Source organism: Triticum dicoccoides, chromosome 3B (genome assembly GCF_002162155.2).
Source record: "Triticum dicoccoides isolate Atlit2015 ecotype Zavitan chromosome 3B, WEW_v2.0, whole genome shotgun sequence".
NCBI classification, from domain to species: Eukaryota; Viridiplantae; Streptophyta; class Magnoliopsida; order Poales; family Poaceae; genus Triticum; species Triticum dicoccoides.
The window spans coordinates 757,243,694-757,269,849 of NC_041385.1; the positions used below are offsets into that span (position 1 = coordinate 757,243,694).

Below are 26,156 nucleotides of genomic sequence, written 5' to 3' on the forward strand. Positions count from 1 at the left end.
TCCAACTATGTCCAGAGCGGGAGGCAAGTGGATGGCCTCCTCCGTTACGGAGGGGCACATCCAGAAGCTGCGCAGCGCCGGATACCTGTCCAGCGACATCGTGCACCGGCTCCCCGACGAGGGAGAGCTCATCCCCACCCCCAGGCCCCATGAGAGGGTAGTATTTCTTTCCCATTTCCTCCGCGGACTGGGCTTCCCACTCCATCCCTTTGTCCGGGGGCTCATGTTCTACTACAGCGTGGATTTCCATGATCTGGCCCCGAATTTCATCCTCAACATTTCGGCGTTTATCGTCGTGTTGAGGCCTTCCTCTGCATCCAGCCCCACTTCGGCTTGTGGCTCAAGACCTTCAGTATCAAGCCGAAGGTTGTGAAGGGCAGCCAAGTGGAGTGCGGAGGCGCCATGGTGTGCAAAATGCCCAACGTTACTTGGCTTGAGGGCACTTTCATGGAAACCGTTAAGGGGTGGCAATCGGGGTGGTTCTACATCACCGAGCCGCGTGACCCTGAATGGGCAGCGGCCCCCGAATTTAGATCTGGCATCCCCATACGGCTCACCTCCTGGAAAGAGAGTGGCCGGACATGGGGTGATTCGGAGGAGCTAACCGGACTCCAAGCCTGCATCCAAAAGCTAGTGAGGAAGAAGCTCAAGCTTGTCAACGTAGTCCAGGTCATGCTCATCCGCCGGATTCTCCCGTGCCAACGACGGGGCTTCAATATGTGGGAATTTGATCCGGCGCAGCACCAGACTTTGAGCGGGCTCTTCGACACTACATACGAAGATGCCTGGAGGGTGCTGTTTAAGGGTGTCGAGGCTCCCGCATCCGCTACCGAAGATCGCGGATTCAGCTCGCAGCGTCCAGCTAGCGAGGTAAGCAATTTTGCCCTCTACGGGACACTTGTTTTCCATAGTTTGACTCTATGCGGGATCTAAACTCCCCTTCCTTTGACAGGACTGGCTGAAGAAGGCTGAACAGACTATCTTTCCGGCCCCATTGCCAGAGGACCCAGCAGACGCCCGCTTAACGAGGCTGCTGGCTCCGGCACCTCATGTGGTGCCGGAGAAGAAGGCCAAGAAGAAGGCCCCGGGCACTCGGAAGAGTTCCCGTTTTCAGGTGTCATCGGACGATGACTCCGAGGCAGACTCCTCCCACAAAGGCGAGGAGGAGAAGAAAGCCTCTCCCCCAGTGGGGGGAGGGAAAAAAAGGAAGGCCTCCCCAGCGAGGGAGGCCGAAGGGTCCAAGAAGGGAAGGACTCTTCCCCCGGACTGCTCTGCCAACGCCGGCGATGACGACGAGGATTGGCCCCCAAGGGCCAAGCCCCTGGCGAGACCGTAAGTATCCGGACTCCCGAATAGCTTCATGATTTTTCTTTTTCACCACATGGTGTCCCTCTAATGCCGCATACAACCCTGCAATCCGCCCAAGGATGATTTTCCCGCTTTGTCGAGCGGGTCCTTGGGTGCATCGGATATGGATTCCCTTCCGACCGCCTCCACCCCCCGTGATGCGGACGATGCCGAGGTGGGATCCCAGGAAGGGACCCGCCGGGAGGAGGAGGCCCCGGAGGTGCCACAGGGCAACCTCCCGGACTTTGCACCGGACTCCGCACCGGAACCTGAAGTGGCTCCGGAGTCCGGCGGGCGGCCCCTTCGTAAGAAGGGCAAGACCGTGACGCCAGCGGCCTCCGTCCAACCGGAGGCGCCAGATAGCTTGCTGGAGGCGCTCAACGGCACCTCCATCAAAGAGGAACACCGCACCTTCATGAGTGCGGTGATTCAGAAGGTTCAGCTCGCCAAGAGCGGGCTGACCGAAGCCTGCAGCAGCCTTCTAACAGGCTTTGAGCTAAGAATTTTGATATATATAAAATAGTACCGCATAGATAGTAGCCCCTGATGCTCGGTTTGGTATTCGGAAAGAAAAGCCGGACTAAGGATCTAAAAAGATATACGTAGGAGTATAAAAAATATGTCAATATGGGATTGCAGGTTGTGCTGCTGACCTCTGCCGCACTGACTGCGGAGGTCAATACTTTGAAGCAAAGCCTCGAGCGGTCCGAGAACGAGCTCGGTCGTGCCAAGAAGCAGCTCGAGGACAAGGAAGGTGAGTAACACCGTATTAAGATTGTACCTTACAGAAAAGGATTTGGTTGCAAGAAAATTGCCAAGGATAACATGGGTAATGCAGGGGCCATGAACAAGGTGGCGACCCTGAAGGAGGCGGTGTCCGCGGCCGAACGTAATGCGGCCGCGGAGCGCACCGAGCGAGAGAAGCAGGAGGCGTGGGTGGCGGAGGTACAGCAAGAGCTCCAGGCTCTCATGGAAAAACATGAGAGTCTGGAGCGCGACTTGAAGACTCGAAAGTCCGAGCTTGCATCGGCTCTTGAGAGTGCCAAAGCCGCTAAGGCCGAAGCCTACAAGGCCCTCCAAGAAATCGAGGCATTGAAGAAAATAGCGGCGGGTAAGGCATTTTTCATGCAAAGTAAGCATGTGAGTGCGAATTACCTATCACTTACCCGAATTCGGAGCTCTCCAGGAGCGTTCGCAGATCTGCCCCGCAGCGCGTCCGATGCTGCCGCTTTCTATAGGGCCGAGGAGGGGAGCTCGACGAAGAAGGTCTTCTGGTCTCAGTATGCTGAGGCCGGACATTCGGTGCCCCTTAGCGACCAGCTGAAGCAGCTGGTCGAGCTCCACAAGGTGGCCGAACAGGCCATGAAGGGCCTCATAGTTCGGCTGTGGCCTAAGGAGGCCATGCCTGGGAGCTACTTCGGCCTGGTGCGGCAGCTGGTGGATGCGTGTTCGTAGGTTCAAGTCATCAAGCACTCCGCCTGCATTGAAGGTGCCCGTCGGGCCCTTGCCCATGCAAAGGTGCACTGGGGCAAGATGGATGCTCAGAAGCTTGTGACGGACGCGCCACCGCTGGGCAAGGAGCATCGCACGCCCGAGATGTATTATAAGAGTGTCCTAAAGGGTGCCCGCATTATTGCGGGTGAGTGCTCCAAAGATGTAATATTTGAGTAGACTCGCATTTTGTTATCCTGTGCGCTGAAAACTTTGTTCATATGCGCTAAGCAACGCTTGTGAATTTAAAATATTACCTTCTGTGCGGCCGTTTATCAAATCTGAGAGATGGCAAGTCGTCGGCTTCAGCCCCCATGCCACGAGTGCTGGGGTGTTCGGGATAAATTTGAGCACTCTTGTTCCCATTTTTGGGTCCATCTAGGGAGGCGCTCAACACAACGAACAAGGCAACCGGACTTATAATGCTTGAACACTCTCACTTAGCCATAGAATTCTATAATTTTAAATTTCAGTGAAGCCCCTAGTGTTCGGAAGGCCGAATTTGGGGCGCTATCCACGCCTGGGCCGGACAAAGCCGATTCCTCGCTCTAAGCGGCATAAGTCTTTAGGGACTCGAAAAAAACCTCTCGAGCAGCGACCGGCTCTCGCCTCATCATGACGGTCAGTTTTAGCTTTCTCCACTGAGGCGCTCGCCCAGCTCAACCGGGGCGCAATCGCAGTGGTTCTCCCAGTGCTACCTTAGCCGATACAACGGAACATAAGGTACCAAAACATGGGAGCCGGGAAATTCCAACTATTGACCCAAGACATGATTCGGAGCCGATGCATATAATGCTATAAGTTCGGGGTGCCGCACTTGTGAAAGTGTTCGGACTTATCACACCATGATGCAGGAAACATAAGCCCCTGGTGTATATAGCCGTACCAAAGTGTACAGATGCAACATGTCATAAATGAACATATGTATAAGAAAGAAATGCAATTGTAAGCAAAAAGGTGCTGCATTGTTTATTCAAGAAATACTGTTGTGAATGCAGAACGATACAAATGGTGCGATAAACAGGGGATGGGACTATTAAACATGTCCCCCTCCAGGGGTAGGCTGCGGAATGGTGTATAAAACAGATTTAATGCTTGTAATGGAGACCACCTGGATATTCGCCGTAGCCTTTCTCTCTCCCTGGCTGTTGCATCGTGAGTTCGGCAGGTCTACTGCCGGACAGGGCCTCTGATGAACGGGGTCCTTTGGGTAAAAAAGAAAAGAAAAAAGAACGACACACTTGAGATCCCCTAGTGTGGTTAAGCCGCATTTTGGGCCTATCGTGGTTGTGCCCCTCCCCCTATGCCCATGGTATCTTCAGAGCGTAATGATGTACGCGAAGGACCCATCTTGAAATTTTGCAGGGGCTGGGGTTGGGGCCGCATTCCTACGCGTGCTCAGAGCGTGCCACGTGGTCTTGTTGTAGGTTACTCCGGGCGCGTTTAGCCGTGTCCGGTCGCTTAACGTCTGGACTCGAGAATTGCCTTAAGAGGCTGCACTGTACTTCTGCCGCGAGAGCCGCTGTATGTTCCTCCGTTCGGAGAGAGCGTTCAGTGTTTCCGTTGACCGTGATGACTCCTCGAGGGCCTGGCATCTTGAGCTTGAGGTATGCGTAGTGCGGCACCGTGTTGAACTTTGCAAACTTGGTACGTCCGAGCAGAGCATGATAGCCGCTGCGGAACGGAACTATGTCGAAGATTAACTCCTTGCTTCGGAAGTTATCCGGGGATCCGAAGACCACTTCCAGTGTAACTGAGCCTGTACCATTGGCTTCTACACCTGGTATGACGCCTTTAAAGGTCGTCTTTGTAGGTTTAATCCTTGAGGGGTCTATGCCCATTTTGTGCACTGTATCCTGATAAAGCAAGTTCAGGCTGCTGCCGCCGTCCATCAAGACTCTGGTGAGGTGAAATCCATCGGCGATTGGGTCTAAAACCAATGTGGCGAATCCTCCGTGGCGGATGCTGGTGGGGTGGTCCCTTCGATCAAAAGTGATCGGGCAGGAGGACCATGGATTGAACTTCGGGGCGACTGGCTCCATCGCGTATACATCCCTGAGTGCATGCTTCCGCTCCCTTTTGGGTATGTGGGTTGCGTATATCATGTTCACCGTCCGCACTTGTGGGGGGAAACCCTTATGTCCTCTATTGCTCGGCGGTCGGGTCTCTTCCTCGTCATCGCTATGCAGCCCCTTGTCATTGTTTTCGGCAATTAACTTGCCTGCCTGCTTGAATACCCAACAGTCCCTGTTGGTGTCGTTAGCTGGCTTTTCGGGGGTGCCGTGTATCTGGCACGAGCGGTCGAGTATTCCGTCCAAATTGGACGGACCCGGGGTAGTTCTTTTGAATGGCCTTTTCCGATGACCGGGTTTAGAGCCTCTGAATCCGGCATTGACTGTCGTATCCTCCCTATTGTCGCCGTTAATGCGGCATTTGTTTTTGTTGCGACGCGACCTGCCATTGCGGTCCTTGATATCCGGACTGCCAGAATTTTTGCTGAGGTTGTTGCTGTGGGCTAGCCAGCTGTCCTCACCCGCGCAGAAGCGGGTCATGAGTGATGTGAGTGCTGCCATGGATTTCGGCTTTTCCTGTCCTAAGTGCCGGGCAAGCCACTCGTCGCGGATGTTATGTTTGAAGGCCGCGAGGGCCTCCGCATCCGACAGTCGACGATTTGATTTTTCTTAGTTAGGAACCGCGTCCAGAATTGTCTGGCCGATTCGTTTGGCTGCTGAATTATATGGCTTAGGTCGTCAGCGTCTGGTGGTTGCACGTACGTGCCTTGGAAGTTATCGAGGAATGAGGCTTCCAGGTCTTCCCAACTCCCAATTGACTCTGCTGGCAAGCTGTTAAGCCAATGCCGGGCTGGTCCTTTAAGCTTGAGTGGGAGGTATTTGATGGCGTGGAGATCATCGCCACGGGCCATGTGGATATGAAGGAGATAGTCCTCGATCCAAACCGCGGGGTCTGTTGTGCCATCATAAGATTCAATGTTCACGGGTTTAAACCCTTCGGGGATTTGATGATCCATTACTTCATCTGTGAAGCATAGCGGGTGTGTGGCGCCTCTGTATTGGGCGATATCACGACGAAGTTCAAGGGAGCTTTGTCTACTGTGTTCGGCCCGGCCGGACTTACTGTGTCCGGCGCGACAGTTGTCGTCACGTCTCATGGGGTGCCCATGTGATCCATAGATCGATCTTGATTGTCTTGCCTTATCCTCCAATATATCTCGCAAGTCCAGAGCGTTCCCCTATGGCCTTGTGCTTTTCGAGCAATGCCGGGGTACGGTTCTAGTGGAGGGCCTAGAGGCCTCTCTGTCGCGGCCACGGTGTGGTCGGTCAGCCGTATTGTCTGCTGGTGATGCAGGTTCATATGCCTCCTCCTCTAATCGGGGGAGCAGTTTGCGTTTAGGGTAGCTTTTGGAGGGGCGTTCGAGCTCATGCTCTTCGGCCGCGAGGACTTCAGTCCATCTGTCGGCTAGCAGATCTTGATCAGCTCTAAGCTGCTACTGCTTTTTCTTGAGGCTGTTTGCCGTGGCCATAAGCCTGCGTTTAAAACGCTCTTGTTCGACGGGATCCTCAGGCACGACGAATTCGTCGTCGTCGAGGCTTGCCTCGTCTCCGGAGGGAGGCATGTAATCCTCTACCTCTTCGTCTGCTGCTCTCTCATGAGGGTTGGCATCTCCGTCCTCCTGTGCTGAATCTTGCTGGAGGGGGTTGTCTTCGGCACTGTCTGGGGTGTTATTATCTCCGGTGCCGGAATCTCCATTCTTGCTGTGGCGGGATTTAGAGCGGCGCCGCTGACGCCGGCGCTTGGGATGTTTCTTGGAGGGGTCATCCTCCGCTGTTCCTTCGCCATTCCCATCCTTTGGGATATCCACCATGTATATGTCATATGATGAGGTGGCTTTCCAGTGCCCAGTAGGTGCTGGTTCTTGGTCGTCTCTGGCATCGTCGTCCATACTGTCGATGTCGTCGGAGTCGAAGTCTAGCATGTCGGTTAGATCGTCAACAGTGCCTACTAAGTGGGTGGTGGGTGGGCTTTGAATTTCTTCGTCGTCCGCATCCCAACCGTCCTGACCGCAGTCCGGCCAGGGCTCTCCTGATAACGAGAGATACTTTAGCGAACTCAAGATGTTGCCGAAGGGTGAGTGTTAAAAGATGTCCGCAGCGGTGAACTCCATGATCGGCGCCCAATCGGATTCGACTGGAGGGCGCGCGGGAGGTTCGGAGTCCGGCGAGGAGTCCGGCACCTCGGAGCCACGAGCTTCATGAGGGACAAGGTCAGTGTTCGGCTCTATCGCCATAGGGGTTGCAGCCCCCGAGGCGGTGTCTAGCCACCCGTCCTCGATCTGCGCAGCCGGCTCCGAATTGAGGATCGGAGCGGACTCGTGTGCGGCCTCCAGGGCATTGTCCGGCTGTAGAGCTAAATCATGCCCATCGTGACAGTGCGGCGTGCTCGGCTGTGGCTCGAATCCATCGAAGATCAAGTCCCCGCGGATGTCAGCCGTGAAGTTCAAACTTCCAAATCTGACCTGACGGCCAGGGGCGTAGCTTTCGATCTGCTCTAGATGGCCAAGTGAATTGGCCCGCAGTGCAAAGCCGCCGAATACGAAGATCTGTCCAGGGAGAAAGGTCTCACCCTAGACTGCGTCGTTGTTGATGATCGAAGAAGCCATTGAGCCTATCGGTGACGACACAGAGGAACTCTCAATGAAAGCACCAATTTCGGTGTCAAAACCGGCAGATCTCGGGTAGGGGGTCCCGAACTATGCGTCTAGGCGGATGGTAACAGGAGACGAGGGACACGATGTTTTACCCAGGTTCGGGCCCTCTTGATGGAGGTAAAACCCTACGTCCTGCTTGATTGATATTGATGATGTGGGGTATTACAAGAGTGGATCTACCACGAGATCAAGGAGGCTAAACCCTAGAAGCTAGCCTATGGTATGATTGTTGTTCGTCCTACGGACTAAAGCCATCCGGTTTATATAGACACCGGAGAGGGCTAGGGTTACACAGAGTCGGTTATAATGGTAGGAGATCTACATATCCGTATCGCCAAGCTTGCCTTCCACGCCAAGGAAAGTCCCATCCGGACACGGGACGGAGTCTTCAATCTTGTATCTTCATAGTCTTGGAGTCCGGCCGATGATGATAGTCCGGCTATCCGGACACCCCCTAGTCCAGGACTCCCTCAGTGGCCAACCCCTTCTCAATCCTCAGAGATGATGCTATCAAGTAACCAAGCTGCTCCTGTTTGGTTTTCAAGAAATATTCAGATGCCTTCTCTTGAGTTGGCATCTTGGCAGCCTTCTCCCTCTTTGCCTTCTCCTTCTTCTCCTGAGCTTGAACTGATTGTGGATCATCTTCATTCATGACAACCTCATTGTCCTCAAAGTCTGGATAAACTGGAAAGTGTTCCTTATCCAACTGATATTTTCCTGTGCCCATCTTTGAGTTTATCAATTCTTGAATCTGATGTGCATATCCACATCTCCTCTTCTGATCTGCTGCAGTCCTCTTGATTGTTTCAACTATCAGGCTCATGACTTTGAACTTCTGTGGCACATCAAACACATGCCACATGTTGATGGCATGCCCTCTGGTCATGTTATGGTCACCAGACTTGGGCAACAAAGTGTGCCTCAGAATCCAATTTATGGTAGGCAGCCCTGACAACAGAAAATGGACTGATCCAAAAGTGAAAGTCTCTAGGGCTTTGTCTAGGATCTCCTTGTACATGTGTGCCATGGTATTGTGTCCCCTTTTCTTCTTGGCATATACATCCAGATCATCATCATTTTCCTTTGGGGAATTTATCAGTTTTGCCCATTCTTCTACAGTGGATTGGTACCTTGTACCTTCAGACATCCAAACAATTCTTCCATCTAGGTAAAAATGTGCTGTGGAGTAGAATTACATGATAAGTTCATCATTCCAATTTGTGAGCTTTTGCCCAACAAAATCTGCAACTCCACAAGCAACAAAGTTGTCTTGCACTCCAGGATAGTGCTGTTCATTTTCCTTGATGAATTTCCAGTCAACCCACCTCATATCACAAACTATGGGCTTCTTGTCCAATAAGATTGTCTCATAGAAGTCATGTTGTTCCTTTGTATGGAACCTGTAATCAACAGCAGTTCTTCTCCTTGTGGCATATGGATCTGCCATCCTCCACAGTCTCAGCCCTGAATCCTTCCTGATTCTCATGTCCTCAGCCACAGGATGGGCATCATTGTGGTCTGGTATCTTGGGCTTGAGCTTTCTTAGAACCTGTCCTTCTTCATCTTCCTCCTCAGCAACATTGAGCACTGGGGCCTTGTTCTTCTCAGCAGCTGGAATACTCCTGGTATTCCTCTTTGGTGCAGACTTGGCCTTGGGGGCAGCTTTGGGTGCTTCCTTGGGCTTAGATGTTGCAGCCTCAGATTTAATAGCATCACCTATAAGCTTTGGTGCCTTTGGTGCTGGTGCAGAAGGCTCTTCCTCTTCCATCATGGAAGGTTGCCCTACAACTCTGGCCATGGTCTTCTTGACCCTTTCCTTCCTCTTCTTGCGTTCATCAGCTGGCTCTTTGGGATCAGGATTTTCAGGCAGTTGAGTTGATGCTCTGGCCTTGGGCATAGGTTGCCTTCTTGCAGGCCTTTTAATCTTCATGCCTGGCTTTATATACTTTGCTGAGTTATATTCCTTCTTGAGCACCACTTTCTTGGAAGTAGCCTCATCTTCTTCAGCTTTGTAATCTTCATCCTCTGAATCTGAAGTTCTTTTCCTCCTTTGCCTAGTTGCAGCCTTAGGCAAATTGCTAGGAGTACTTCTGCTTCCTTCATCTGAAGTTGAGGGACTAGTGCCCTCACTCAAGTCCATCTGCTCTTCTGACTTGTTCTGGCTGTCCCTTTGTTCAGACATACTGCAAAAGCTGACTGCTGACCCTGTGAAGAGTTATAGATGAGATAGAAAAGATGAGCATCACAAAATGCAGAGGTTTTTGTAAAAGAATGACTCAAAAGTTCAGTATTAGTTTTCCACAGAAAGCATTTCGGATCAACCGATTTTCAAACTCGGTGATACCGAAGCAGTTTTTGGAACCTAAACTGATGAACTCGGTTGGACCGAGTCATAGTTCGGTGGCACCGAGACTGCTAGGGTTTCACTGAATCCTAAAATCGATCGCACCGGTTAGTAATTCTCGGTCAGACCAAGAGTCACTAGTGCAATGGCATAAGCCAAATCGGTGAGACCGAGTTTTTCAACTCGGTGGGTTCGAGATGGTTTCGGCGGAAACCTAACCCTAAAAATTTGAATCACATCTAATCTAAGAACTACTTTGGCTGGATAGAAGAGTTTCAATCGTGGCAAGAATCAATATGAAAACAATGTGCCAGGAATTAGACATGGATAGCACAAAGATTAAGTCCATACCCTAACTTGGCGGTGGACTTGCTACGGCGGCAACGGCGGGGACGAAAATCCGTTGACGGCGGCGGAGACCAGCGACAGGAGGCTGCTAGCGATGAGGAGACGATCCGGAGAGCACGATGGCAGAGCGAGCTGTTGCGCGGGCGAAGGGTTTCGGAGAAATTTCCAAAATTTTGCCCGTGGCTATATATAGCCCGACCCTGTCGGTGTGACCGAGTGGAACAACTCGTGGCACCGAGATGCATAATTGTGTTCAGTTACAGCAACTCGGTGTGACCGAAAAGTTCAAATCGGTTGCACCGAGATGGAAAACTCAGATCAACTTGATGATCTCGGTAGGACCGAAATGGAGGAATCAGTCAGACCGAGAATCACAAAGAGGTTTTGGAAGTTTAAGTCTATGACGAATGGGGGACTCTGAGTGCTCCTCACACAGAGTGGTTCGAATCTGACTTGATCAAATTTTGTGATGTAGCATGAATAGAGTTTGAGACGAGAAAAGCATAGATAGCTAGAGAGGGTTCTTAGGCATTCTTGTCCATCCACTTGGACAAAAGAAGAAAGAACCAAACAATCAAAACAACAAGTGGATGTCCTTGAATGAGTAAAATATGCACCAACATGCTCACACAATAAAATGGCAAATGAAATATGTGGCAAAGCATGGACAACCAATTCTAGCATCTATCAAGCAATTGGCGATGACTAGGTCATCTATATATGAGTATATTGACTTAGGACTCAAATGAGAACATTTGATCATAGGTCATACTCATCGTTTAAGCTCAAGTGGGGTTACCACTTTTACATAATGCATTAATGTGTTCACACCATTAGAGTTGCTTTGACTCAATTCTTAGAGTTAAGCTCCCCCTAGATGTGAGATCCCCCCTTAGAGGGATGAGCTAACCTTGGGTTTTTGTCGATGATGACTTCATGTAGGTGTTGAAGATGTAGATGCTCAATGTTGATGTAGATCATTTGGAGCAATCCTTTGGAGTGAGTTGCACTTTCAACTTGCCTACATGGGTTAGTCCCACAAGGAACAAACAAGAATATCCATAGACATAGAGTGATGCACACACAAGATGATGTCCATGAAAACATTAGGTTACCTTATCCCTTGCCTTACCAACATGAGGGTTTGTGACTCCTTGAACTAGTGCAAGATGTGAAAGTTAATTGCACTTGTTCTTGCCAAAATGATATGAGTGAAGAATGTTGGCGGAGTCACCCTCAAGAACTCTCTAGTTCTTCTTCTTCGGGATCCACATCATCTTGATGGGAATCCTTGGAGTTGTAGTTGTACTTGATGAAGTAGAACTTGACGTAGTCTTGGGAATCCACTTGACCGAGACCTTAGGTGCTTCTTCAAATGCATCAATCTCTTCTTGAAGCTTGTCCTTGTCTTTGTTCTTGTGGTCTTGTGGAGGAAGATCATCTTGAGCTTGTGTTCCCTTGAAGGAAGTAGGATCATACTTCTCTTGTCGAGGAACAAACTTCATCTTGGGGTATTGATCTTCTTCCCATTCAACTCCATTGGCATTGAACTTTTGTTCAAAACCAACACCTTGATTCTTCCGGTGTCTTCCTTGCTTGCGTACAATTTCCTCGAATTGCTTACTCCCGGCAAGGCTCTTGTAAACACCTTTCTCTATAATTCCCTTCAATAAACTATTTTCTTGCTCAAGTGTAACTTGGCTAAGAGAATCATTAGTGGAATCAAGAGAACTACTAGAAGAAACAACATTGGATTTGACATTATTATTGTTACTACTAGAGGAAGTATCTTTCTTGTACTTGTTACTAGACTTGACTTGAGGCATGTAAGTAGATAAGAGTAAGCGCTTGGCAATGTAAGAAGAACTTTTCTTGCGGAGATCATCATTGATTGCCTTTAAGAACTCATGCTCTTGCTCAAGATTGAGCTTTTCAAAGCGTAACTTCTCATGAGCCCTTAAAAGTTCTCGATGATCTTCGAAGATAGTTTCATGAGCCAACTTAAGAGTGTTTAGTTCTTTAGTTAGGAGCTAAATTTTCTCCTTATCATTGTCATTCATTTGATTAGCATGATTAATTGACGTTTCATCATAGTATTCATCACTAGAGTTGTCAACAAGTAAATCATCATCCACAAGCAAGTCATCTTCATCACTATTAAAATCAACATACTCGGCATGTGTTACCTTTGGACCTTTGGCTATGAAGCATCTTACAATTCCTTCATTTAGTGAATCAAATATGTCGTAGGAGTTGGTTGACACAAGTGCTAGACCGGCAACACCTTCATCTTGAGTATGTTCGGAGTCGGAGTGATAGCTTCTCTCGGAGTGATTGTCGGAGTCGGAGCCGGAAACCCATTCACCAACATGAGCTTGATGTCTTCGTTTTATGTAGCTCCTTGATGACATGTCCTTCCTTTCCGAATCCTTGCTTCTCCGTGAGGGTCTTCGTTCATAACGATCATCTCTACTCCTCCTCTCTCTTGGTGGTCATTCTTCTCTTTTGCTTCTTATTTTTGGAGAATCTTCTCTTCTTTTGTAGGGTGTCGTACACTCATTGGAATAGTGTCCAGGCTTCCCACAATTGTAGCAATTGCGCTCTCGACTAGAAGATCTCTTGTCATGATAAGACCTTGACTTGGAGCTTCGTTCTTTGCTTCTACTCTTGTAGAATTTGTTGAAGTTCTTCACCATTAAGCTCAATTCTTCATTGAAGGTTTGTTTCTCACTTGATGATGTGGGGGCTTCACTTGAGGCTTTGTAAGCACCACTTGACTTGTTGTGAAGTTCCTCCTTATCCTTGAGTGACATCTCATGAGCAACAATTCTTCCAATGACTTCCGTTGGCTTGAGATTTTTGTAGTTTGGCATCATTTGGATGAAAGTGCACAAGGTATCATACTTTCCATCCAATGCTCTTAGGATCTTCTTGATGATGAATCTGTCGGTCATCTCTTCACTCCCTAAGACGGCAATCTCATTTGTGATAAGTGCAAGCCTAGAGTACATTTCAGCGACACCTTCACCATCCTTCATTTTGAACTTGTCAAGCTGACTTTGGAGCACATCCAACTTGGATTCCTTGACGGACTCTGTACCTTCATGCATATCAATCAAAGTATCCCAAATTTCCTTTGCATTCTCAAGACGGATGATTTTGTTGAACTCTTCAGGGCACAACCCGTTGAAGATGATATCACAAGCTTGAGCGTTGTATTGCAGCATCTTCAATTCTTTCGCATTTGCTTCACGGTTCGGTTCTCTCCCATCGAAGAATTCACCTTGCAAGCCAATACAAATAATTGCCCAAACGGCGGGGTTATGTCCAAGAATATGCATTTTCATCTTATGCTTCCAACTAGCAAAATTAGTACCATCAAAGTAAGGACCTCTACAGTGATAATTTCCCTCGCTAGACGCCATACTCTCCTAGGTTGTGAAACCAAGGCTATGACCACCAAAAGCTATGGAAATAGCAAATGGAGACCAAAGCTCTAATACCACTTGTAGGACCTTGAAGTATGTCTAGAGGGGGGGTGATTAGACTACTTGACCAATAAAAACTTAACCTTTTCCAAATTTTAGAGTTTGGCAGATTTTAGCTATTTTAGGACAAGTCAAGAAATCATCACACAATTCAAGCAAGCATGCAAAGAGTGTATAGGCAGCGGAAATTAAAGCATGCAACTTGCAACAAAGTAAAGGGAAGGGTTTGGAGGATTCAAATGCAATTGGAGACACTGATGTTTTTGGCGTGGTTCCGATAGGTGGTGCTATCGTACATCCACGTTGATGGAGACTTCAACCCACGAAGGGTAACGGCTGCGCGAGTCCACGGGGGGCTCCACCCACGAAGGGTCCACAAAGTAGCAACCTTGTCTATCCCACCATGGTCGTCGCCCACGAAGGACTTGCCTCACTAGCGGTAGATCTTCACGAAGTAGGCCATCTCCTTGCCCTTACAAACTCCTTGGTTCAACTCCACAATCTTGTCGGAGGCTCCCAAGTGACACCTAGCCAATCTAGGAGACACCACTCTCCAAGAAGTAAAAAATGGTGCGTTGATGATGAACTCCTTGCTCTTGTGCTTCAAATGATAGTCTCCCCAACACTCAACTCTCTCTCATAGGATTTGGATCTGGTGGAAAGAGGGTTTGAGTGGAAAGCAACTTGGGGAAGGCTAGAGATCAAGATGCATATGGTAGGAATGGAATATCTTGGCCTCAACACATGAGTAGGTGGTTCTCTCTCAGAAATGGTAAGTTGGAAGTGTAGGTTTAGTCTGATGGCTCTCTCCACGAATGAAGAGGAGGTGGAGGGGTATATATAGCCTCCACACAAAACCTAACCGTTACACATAATTTACCAAACTCGGTGGGACCGAATGGTTAAACTCGGTTGGACCGATTTAGTAAACCTAGTGACCGTTAGTGATTCTTTGTGGGACTAACATGCATCTCGGTGAGACCGATTCGGTTAGGGTTAGGGCATAACTTAATCTTAGTGAGACCGATTACACAAACTCGGTGAGACCGATTTGGTAATAAGCTTTCCAGCGAGTTGGTCAGGTAAACTCGGTGGGACCGATTTGCTCTTTTCGGTGAGACCGAAATGTTACAAAAAGGAAACAGAGAGTTTACATTGCAATCTCGGTGGGACCGATCGCTCACTTCGGTTTGACCGAAACGTTATGAAGGGAAACAGAGAGATTACAATCCCATCTCGGTGAGACCGAGATCCCTATCGGTAAGACCGATTTGCTTACGGTTTGTGGCAGTGGCTATGACTTTGGAATCGGTGGCGCCGGATAGAAAGAATCGGTGTGACCGATTTTGGCTTTAGGTTTAGGTCATTTGTGGATGTGGGGAAGTAGTTGAGGGTTTTGGAGCATATCACTAAGCACATGAAGCAAGAGGCTCATTAAGCAACACATCATCCCTTCTTGATAGTATTGGCTTTTCCTATAGACTCAATGTGATCTTGGATCACTAAAATATAAAATGAAGAGTCTTGAGCTTTTGAGCTTGAGCCAATCCTTTGTCCTTAGTATTTTGAGGGATCCACTTTCATCATCCATGCCATGCCATTCATTGACCTTTCCTGAAATAATAGTCTTGGAATAGCATTAGCTCAATGAGCTATATGTTGTTATGAATTACCAAAACCACCTAGGGATAGTTGCACTTTCAGACTAGTAATGGTAAGCATATTGAACAAAATCATCGCCCACAACTACTTTGTGTTCTACTTGTGCATAGAATCTACGCAATAGACCTAGCTCAGATGCCACTATTGGAGAACGTAGCAAAATTCAAAATTTTATATGCATCACCAAGATCAATCTATGGAGATACTAGCAACGAGAGAGAGGGGAGTGCATCTTCATACCCTTGAAGATCGCGATGCGGAAGCGTTAGAAGAACGCGGATGAAGGAGTCGTACTCGTAGCGATTCAGATCGCGGTTGATTCTGATCTAAGCGCCGAACAACGGCGCCTCCGCGTTCAACACACGTGCAGCCCGATGACGTCTCCCGTGCCTTGATCCAGCAAGAGGAGAGGGAGAGGTTGAGGAAGACTCCGTCCAGCAGCAGCACGACGGCGTGGTGGTGGTGGAGGAGCGCGGTACTCCAGCAGGGCTTCGCCAAGCACTACGAGAGACGAGGAGGGAGAGAGGTAGGGTTGCGCCTTGGGAGAGAGAGACTCATCTGTTGGGCAGCCCCTAGACCTCAACTATCTATAGGGAGAAGGGAGGAGGCTGCGCCCCCTCTAGGGTTCCCACCCCAAGGGGTGCGGCGGCCAAAGGGGGAGAGGGGGAGGCGCACCTGGGGTGGGCCTTAGGGCCCATCTGCCATAGGGTTTGCCCCCCCCCCCTCTTCTCTTGATGCGCCTTAGGCCTTGGTGGTGGGGGGGCGCACCAGCCCACCTGGGGCTGGTCCCCTCCCACACTTGGCCCACGCAGCCCTCTGGTGCCGGTGGCCCCACCTGGTGCACCCCCGGGACCCTCCCAGTGGTCCCGGTACGTTACCGATAACACCCGAAACTTTTCCGGTGACCAAAACAGGACTTCCCATATATAAATCTTTACCTCCGGACCATTCCGGAACTCCTCTTGATGTCAGAAATCTCATCCGGGACTCCGAACAACATTCGGTAACCACGTATATCTATTCCCTATAACCCTAGCATCATCGAACCTTAAGTGTGTAGACCCTACGGGTTCGGGAACCATGCAGTCATGACCGAGACAACTATCCGACCGATAACCAACAGCGAGATCTGGATACCCATGTTGGCTCCCACATGTTCCACGATGATCTCATCGGATGAACCACGATGTCAAGGATTCAATCAATCCCATATGCAATTCCCTTTGTCTACCGGTATAGTATTTTCCCGAGATTCGATCGTCCGTATGCCGAAACCTTGTTCAATCTCGTTACCGGCAAGTCTCTTTACTCGTTCCGTAACACATCATCCCGTGATCAACTCCTTGATCACATTGTGCATATTATGATGATGTCCTACCGAGTGGGCCCAGAGATACCTCTCCGTCACACGGAGTGACAAATCCCAGTCTCGATTCGTGCCAACCCAACAGACACTTTTGGAGATACCCGTAGTGTACCTTTATAGCCACCCAGTTATGTTGTGACGTTTGGTACACCCAAAGCATTCCTACGGTATCCGGGAGTTGCACAATCTCATGGTCTAAGGAAAAGACACTTGACATTTAGAAAAGCTTTAGCATACAAACTACACGATCTTGTGCTAGGCTTAGGATTGGGTCTTGTCCATCACATCATTCTCCTAATGATGTGATCCCGTTATCAATGACATCCAATGTCCATGGTCAGGAAACCATGACCATCTGTTGATTAACGAGCTAGTCAACTAGAGGCTCACTAGGGACATGTTGTGGTCTATGTATTCGCACATGTATTGCGGTTTCCGGTCAATACAATTATAGCATGAATAATAGACAATTATCATGAACAAGGAAATACAATAATAACCATTTTATTATTGCCTCTAGGGCATATTTCCAACAGTTTGCGCCTGTTATAAATTTTGTGATCCCATGCTAGTCGAGGTTGTGGCCTCCCCACTTAGAGTTTTTCTTAACGGGTGTCGTGGGTGATTCCAGACACCGGTAAGTTAGGCTGGTGTGTGCGGTCAGGTGTGTTTTCAATTAAAAGACCATAAACGGAATTAGTCGTGATGGACTAAAGGAATCCATTACTCGTGGGTAAAGAGTACACCCTCTGCAGAGAGTGTATCTATTTGAATAGCCGTGTCCATGGTTAAGGACTACAGTCTGGGATGGGTCAAGTGTCGGTCTTAGTGTCGGTCTTCGGAGGAAAGATTGCTAAACCAGAACATGATCATGACTTGTGACTCATGATGATTATGATTACTATTAATTATGGACTAACCATTTACATTATTTGACTTATTGAGTATCCCTGGAACGGTTCTACCTCCTGGATATTCACTGTGATCAAATTATATATAAGACCTTTATGTGGTGTCGCTCAGACGCCCGACTGTGACATGCTTGTTATTTAAATTATTTATAAGCCCTTTATGTGGTGTCGCACAGACGCCCGACTGTGGCATACTTGTTATTTCTTTTATTTATAAGCCCTTTATGTGGTGTCGCGCAGATGCCCGACTGTGGCATGCTTGTTATTTAAATTATTTATAAGCCCTTTATATGGTGTCGCTCAGACGCCCGACCGTGGCAGGCTTTATATTATTATCCTTTCGAGGCGTCGCTTCAGATACCCGATGGGTGCATTCTATTTCTACTCCCTTATCGCATACTCATGTCGTATATGAATAACCTGCTTGCGTGCATCATGGATTTTTATTTTGTGACTGACGTGGTAATCATAGAATATTTCAGAGCATGATTATCATTTGTTATATTATACCTGTGTTCATAATGTTTGCGAATACATTCAAAGTACTCACTGGCTTGTCCCTGGCTATTGTCTTGGCCAGATTTCTTGCATGGAGAGGAGCGTTGCGATGACAGTCCCGGAACCTACGCAATGGTGATAGCAGCCTCGCGAAGATAGGAGTTATCCAGGTCAGTTGTTCCTGTGGGAAATGGAGTCCCATAGACGCTGATGAACGACAAACCGCTTCCGCCATCAGCCACTAGAAACCATTTGTTGTACTCATAGGCCAGAATGGTCTTGTACTACACATTTTGTATTTTGCTTGGAGTTTCTGTATCAAGTTGATGCCTCATCAGCTAACAGTAATCCTGGGGCTGGTGAGCACAAGGGCCATTTTATGGGAAATTAATATCCTGGAAAACCGGTCCTGACAGAATTGCCCTCCTAAGTAGCCTCCATGCGAAGGTTTGTACTCTGGGTACCATCTCTTTTGCTCTCCAAGTCTGTTTTAAAATATGCTTTACACATGTAGATGCCTGTCTAGGTAAAGGCTCGCCATGTTCCTGCATATCCTATAGGCAAGCTCTATATGCTGATTTGGAATTACATTTTTCCTGAATTATGTAGCTTCCAACATAGGATGTCGGTACCTTCCGATTGAATTATTGGAACCTGCATAATGATGTTAGCTGCCTGCTCATCAAAGAGTGTGCAAATAAGGCTAGTGTTCCAAGCTTTTTGGTTAGGCAGCCATAGATCCTTAACTTGCGAAGGATAAATGAAATGACCAGGTTGTATTATAAGGTGGTCATAGATGGATTCCCAAACAGGACACCACGGAGTGCTCCATATAGAAGAGTCACCTTCAATAAATTGATAAAAAGAATTCGAGTAAAGCAAGTGGCGTATTTTTAAAATGGATGACCAGAAGGCAGATTTTGGAACTTTTGAACTAGCTCTCCAAATTGATGAGTTAGGAAAGTATTTGGATTTGAGAACTCTTGAGAGAAAGCAATCAGGGTTTTCCGCAATTCTCCATGCCGCTGAAAGAACAAGGCCTCTGTTCATAGCTTGGATGTTCCTTATTCCTAGGCCTCCTTCACTTTTCGGAATACAAATGTCCTTCCATGCCCTAAGACAAAGTGCTCTAGACCTCGGTTCCTCTTTTATTCATGTCCACCAAAAATTCCTAATAATGGCCGTGAGCTTTGCAATCAACTTCCTAGAGAATAATATGTTAGACATGTAATATATGGGGATGGAAGCAAAGACAGAATTAATAAGCGTTAATCTGACTGCATGAGAGAGTTTATTGGCCTTGTAACCACTAAGTTTGTTACGAAATTTGTCAGCCACGAAATTATAAGCAGCAAATCTATCCTTGGCTGGTAGGATTAAAGGGTGCCCAAGGTGAACTGAATTAGCATCGATGTCCATAACAGGAAAAATTCTTTTGATGTCATCCTTAATGCAAGCACTAACATTTGCGCTGGAAATGATACCTGATTTATTCCAGTTAGGAGTTTGACCTGATAGGTTGCAGAATCTTTGAAGAATATGGAGCATGTGAGTAGCTTCAGTAATTGAGGCTTGACCACAAATTAATAAATCATCTGCAAACATGAGTGAGTGAATGGGAGGACAACCAGTGCCTAAAGATATACCTGCCAAATGATTTGAGCACATAGCCTCTTGGAGGGATATAGAAAGCTCGTTAATTGCTAAAACAAACAAGTAAGGAGATAAAGGACATCCTTGTCTAATCCCCCTGCAACTCTGGAAGCGACCATAAGATTGGCCATTAATGGTAACACAAAAAGAAGGAACCGTAATGCATGCATAAATCAAATTGATGAAATGACCATGAAGCCTTTTTCGTGAGAGAGCTTGCATAATGTAGTTCCATTCAAGTCTATCGAAAGTTTTGGCTAAATCAATTTTAAGCATGAAAGCGGGGGTTTTCCAAGATTTCAAAGCAAAAGAGTGAGTTATTTCCTGAGCTATGATGATATTGTTGCTAATCCTGCTACCTTCAATGAAAGCTTGCCGAGATTGGTCAATATAATCCGTCAAACGAGGTTTGAGTCTATTGGCTAGGGTTTTTGCTATGATTTTGTAAATAACATTACACAAGCTAATAGGTCGAAAACCAGCAAGAACGACAGAAACCAGCTTCTTTATGCAACACTGTCCCCAAACATCTGCCAATACTAACCTAAAAAGATCAGCTAACATATTTGTATAGTTTACATTGAAGAAAAATAATAACGAAACATGACTGGGTGGACCAGATCGTGGGAGGAAGAAGGCAGTTGGGAGGTGGAAGATGACGTGTGAGCCCTTGGATGAAGATCCAACGACAAAAAGAAGTGCTGATGCTTGATATATTTTCAGGTACCTGACGTTTAGTCGGTCCCCTACAACAAGGTAAATCATCAGTGTTGATCAGTTAATTTAGCTAGGTTTCTATTACTGGTATGGCCTCTTGGGCTTAACTGGTCAGTGTTTGTGTGTTCTCGCGGCTCATGCACTTCTTCCAGAGCTCACAGGGGACAAGTAGCACGCTCGGGGCCGGTGATCTGCAGGATCTCTCCATGACCGGGTCCGGGTGCACTGCAGCTTCGACGCCTAGGTCGAGCAAACGCACGAGGTGGACGTCACTAGCTAAGTCGCCGCTGGAATCTCGACGGCGTTGGTCGACGCGATTCGTCTGTGTCTTGTCTTGTGTCCCTCCCCCACTCGCCCTACCCAAACCCCCAAGCATACAGTCAGTCAACGCGTGCAAAGTCAGTCAACCCCGCTCCTCTTCTTCTCCGACTATATAAACGCAACCGCGCCGATGACCAAAATCCAAACCCATCGGCACGTAGATATATCAGTCAGTCAATTACTCCATGCAAGCTCTGGCATGTCGCAGCAGCGCCGCCGCAGCGCGGCAGCCGCTGCGCTGCTGGCGCTGGCGGTGCTGCTGGGGACGTCGCCGCCGGACGCAGCGGCTCAGCCTACGGCCTGGCGGCCCCTCGTGGCGCGCGTCAACAAGGACGCCTCCACCTCCCTCTACACCATCGCCATCAAGGACGGAGGGGGGCCGCTCCTCCTCGACCTCGCCGGCCCAATGCTCTGGGTCGCCAACTGCCCCTGCACGCACTGGGCCATCGGGTGCGGCGGCAGCGACTGCAATGGCATCCGCAATATGTTCACCCCGGATGTCTGCGATAGTGCGGAATGGCCGGTGCAGGGGCAGGACCCGTGCATCTGCACCGCCTTGCCGTACAACCCGGTCGACGGGCGCTGCGTCGCCGCCCAAGCCACCACCATCTCGATCGCCGCCAACACCACGGACGGCAAGAACCCACTCTTCCCGGTCACCTTCCCCGTCGTCGGGTCCTGCGCGCCGGGGGAGTTCTTGACCTCGCTCCCGGCGGGCGTGGCCGGCGTCGCGGGGCTTGCGAGGCTGCTTAACTCTCTGCCGTTGCAGGTCGCCCAGTGGTACCGCCTGAAGCAAGAGTTCGCGCTGTGCCTGCCCAGGGCTGGGGACGGCGTGGCCGTCTTCGGCGGCGGCCCGTTCCAGCTCCTGGCCGCGCCAACCGTGGAGGTCGCCGATAGCCTCCGCAAGAACCCTCTCCTGTTCCTCTTCAACCCCAAAAACCGCGCCTACTACTTTACCATCACCGGCATCGCCGTGAACCAGCAGCGCGTGCCCACGCCGTCCGGCGCCTTCGACATGGAAAGGAGAGGCCAAGGCGGCGCCGCCTTCAGCACCGTCACGCCCTACACCGCGCTCCGCTGGGACATCTACTGGCCGCTCCGAAACGCGTTCGACGCGGCCACGAGCGGCATCGCGCGCGCGGAGAAGGTGGCGCCGTTCGACATGTGCTACCAGGCGTCGGAGCTCGCAATGACCAGCGTGGGCTATGCCGTGGCCAACATCGACCTGATGCTGGACGGAGGGCAGAACTGGACACTGCCCGGCGCCAGTTCGCTCGTGCAGGTGAACGACCAGACGGTGTGCTTCGCGTTCGTTCAGACGGATTCGTCGGTGCCGGCACATGCTGAGTCGCCGGCGGTGATCCTCGGGGGGCACCAGTTGGAGAACAACCTGCTGATATTCGATCTGGACAAGGACACGTTCGCGTTCAGTGGGCTGCTCCTCGGCATCGGCACTACCTGCAGCAACTTCGACTTCAGCATGGGGAGTTCTTAGAAGAGTGTCACTGATCTTGCGCCGGAGTGCCACCGTCACCATGTCCGTTTGTACTCGACTACGGTTTCGTTTCAATATTACTAGCGTACTAGTGTTGTGTTAGTAACGAGAATAAAATGATACAGATCGTCAAGGATTTCAGATTTTAAATGGATACACATTCTGCTATCTGAATTTTGGTGCCGAATTCTCACGCGCTGCACAAAATGGGTTCACAAATTGATGTGAATATTGCACAAGTTCAAATTGCACACCTTTGTCCACTTGAGGAAAAAAATAGTCTACCAGGGCGTCAAATCAGCGCGGGAATTCAGATGGCCGACATTCATGCCGGTCCTGAGATTTCAAGGGTCCGGGGCAAAACTAGAACAAGGGGCCTAACAAGGATGGACCCACGTTCATGTAGTGGGTGCCTAGGACCCCACTCAAAATATAAAACTCACTCATTCTACATAATTTCTTTGTATTCATGAAAAAGAAAATCAAAACTAGATGAATTTTTGCAAAAGGTGCCCCACTCCTATAGTTCACGCCCACTAAAAATAGTTTCAAGGCCCGCCCGTGGGCGTTAACATTTCTAGACGCAAAGTCACTAATGCTGGTATTTTTTTTAAAGAATTGGGGACACAACGTTCATACATGGCCTATGGTACGATGCAGTCTCCTCTCAGTGACTTAGGGCGTGTTTGGTTGTCCGCATCGAGTCCAACCAGGCCCACGGGGAAAGGAAGAAGCCTGTTTGGTTGTCTGGTTTTAATGTTGGGCTTGCATCGCACGCTTCTTAAAGCAGCCCAGAGACTGGCTCGCTGAAAACGATCGAATCGGCAGTTTCTCGTGATTCCAGGTAATATCTGCATGAAAAAGATGCACCTCGATGCTACGGTTCCATTCAGACGATCGGTTTGTACACTAGTAGAAAAGGGGGCAATGGTCCAGGCCGGGTCAGCCCATTAGTCCCGGTTCAATCCAGAACCGGGACCAATGGGGGCATTGGACCCGGTTCGTGAGCCCCGGGGGCCGGCCGGGCCACGTGGGCCATTGGTCCTGGTTCGTCTGGACCTTTTGGTCCCGGTTGGTGGGACGAACCGGGACCAATGTGCCTTGGTCCTGGCCCACCACCATTGGTCCCGGTTGGTGGCCTGAACCGGGACCAAAGGCTTCCCTTTAGTCCCGGTTCAAGCCACTAACAAGGACCAATTAATTGCATATATATACCCCTCGCCCGCGAGCAGAGCACTCTCACTGCTCTGTTTTTCGTGGCCGGCGAGGAGAGAGCTTTGTGGTGCTCTAGCTCACCTCCTATGCACACGAGGTGTTCGATGGAATGCCCGAGCCACACTACTTAAGCTTTCTCCTCTCCAACCTCGACCTCCAAGCTTCATTTTTCTCAATATTTGTCTAGGTTTAGTGGTCTGTCACGTCCCGTCCCCGTCTTCACCGCCGTCGATCGCCCGCGCCGATCTCGTCGCCGGCACCACTGTGGTGAGCCTCTTGTTCTTATCTTCTTTCTGAAAGGAAAAAAATTCTTACTTGTATGTTTATATAGATACTTGTATAATTTTCTTACTTTTATTATTGCATCTTATATAGTGCGATGGTTTTGGTATCCGCCCCCGTCGGCCCTCGTCATGTCTATGATTCAGATGTGGTATATATTATCTTTTCATAACTATTGGTTCATCTATTGTTTATGACAATTATGCCGACCAACGTGACATAGATTTTATTTATCTAGGAGGTTGTTGAACCAGAAATTCCAACTGACCCTATTGTCGAGAGGTTAAATTTAGTTGAAGAAAAAAACAATTTCTTGAAGGAAAAAATTAGAAAAATTGAGGAGGAGAAGATGATATTGGAGTTGCATGTTGCGGATGTCGTGGATGATTACAAGATCAAGATGGATGCAATGCGCTTGAAGATTAGAAAGATTAGAAAATATGCCATTCATACCGAGGCTTGGTATCATTATGCCATTGGATCAGTTGTTACATTGGTTGCGATTATGATCGCATTTGTTTTCGCATTGAAATGTTTTACATAGTTTCAATGTATGGTTTAATTAATTTAGATGCTCTGCAGAGCTTTATGTTGTTAGATGAGAACTATGTATGTACTTTGGTTTTAATGTGATGATGAACTTCTATTAATTTGGTCACTTAATTATCTATTCATGATGTTCTGTAATGATTTTTGACACACTTAATTATATATAATGCACGCAGATGAACTGGCAATGGATGTACGGTTCAAGACACATCTCCGAGTACATTAAGGGCGTGCATGAATTTCTCGAAGTGGCTGAGGCAAACAAGCAGAATGGTTTTATGTGTTGTCCATGCCCTATATGTGGGAATACGAAGTCTTACTCTGACCGGAAAATACTTCACACCCACCTGCTTTACAAGGGTTTCATGCCACACTATAATGTTTGGACGAGGCACAGAGAAATAGGGGTTATGATGGAAGACGGTGAAGAAGAAAAGTACGATGACAACTATGTGCCCCCTGAATACGGTGATGCTACTGAAGATCAAGAGGAACCAGACGATGTGCACGATGATGCTGCAACAGGCGAAGCTGCTGAAGATCAAGAGGAACCAGACGATGTGCCCGATGATGATGATCTCCGACGGGTCATTGTCGATGCAAGGACGCAATGCGAAAGTCAAAAGGAGAAGCTGAAGTTCGATCGCATGTTAGAGGACCACAAAAAAGGGTTGTACCCCAATTGCGAAGATGGCAATACAAAGCTCGGTACCGTACTGGAATTGCTGCAGTGGAAGGCAGAGAATGCTGTGCCTGACAAAGGATTTGAGAAGCTACTGAAAATATTAAAGAAGAAGCTTCCAAAGGATAACGAATTGCCCGACAGTACATACGCAGCAAAGAAGGTCGTATGCCCTCTTGGATTGGAGGTGCAGAAGATACATGCATGCCCTAATGACTGCATCCTCTACCGCGGTGCGTACAAGGATCTGAACGCATGCCAGGTATGCGGTGCATTACGGTATAAGATCAGACGAGATGACCCTGGTGATGTTGACAGCGAGCCCCCTAGGAAGAGGGTTCCTGCGAAGGTGAAGTGGTATGCTCCTATAATACCACGGTTGAAACGTCTGTTCAGAAACGGAGAGCATGCCAAGTTGATGCGATGGCACAGTGAGGACCGTAAGAAAGACGGGAAGTTGAGAGCACCCGCTGACGGGTTGCAGTGGAGAAAAATCGAGAGAAAGTACTGGGATGAGTTTGCAAGTCACCCAAGGAACGTATGGTTTGCTTTAAGTGCGGATGGCATTAATCCTTTCGGGGAGCAGATCAGCAACCACAGCACCTGGCCCGTGACTCTATGTATGTATAACCTTCCTCCTTGGATGTGCATGAAGCGGAAGTTCATTATGATGCCAGTTCTCATCCAAGGCCCTAAGCAACCCGGCAACGACATTGATGTGTACCTAAGGCCATTAGTTGAAGAACTTTTGCAGCTGTGGAATGGAAACGCTATACGTACGTGGGATGAGCACAAACAGGAGGAATTTCACCTAAAGGCGTTGTTGTTCGTGACCATCAACGATTGGCCCGCTCTCAGTAACCTTTCAGGACAGACAAACAAGGGATACCACGCATGCACGCACTATTTACTTGACACCGATAGTATATACCTGGGAAGCTGCAGGAAGAATGTGTACCTGGGCCATCGTTGATTTCTTCTGACCAACCGTCAATGTCGAAAGAAAGGCAAGCATTTCAAAGGCGAGGCAGATCACCGGAGGAAGCCCGCCATGCGTACCG

At 48.8% G+C, this 26,156-nt stretch overlaps 1 protein-coding gene across 1 annotated transcript; it reads left to right on the forward strand.

Annotated features, from left to right (window-relative positions):
* Positions 1–21,071: 21,071 nt before the first annotated feature.
* LOC119282063 (chitinase CLP-like) lies at positions 21,072–22,495 on the forward strand. The gene has a single exon (XM_037562416.1). The coding sequence runs from the start codon at positions 21,072–21,074 to the stop codon at positions 22,365–22,367; it is 1,296 nt and encodes a 431-aa protein (XP_037418313.1). The 3' UTR covers positions 22,368–22,495.
* Positions 22,496–26,156: the final 3,661 nt, after the last annotated feature.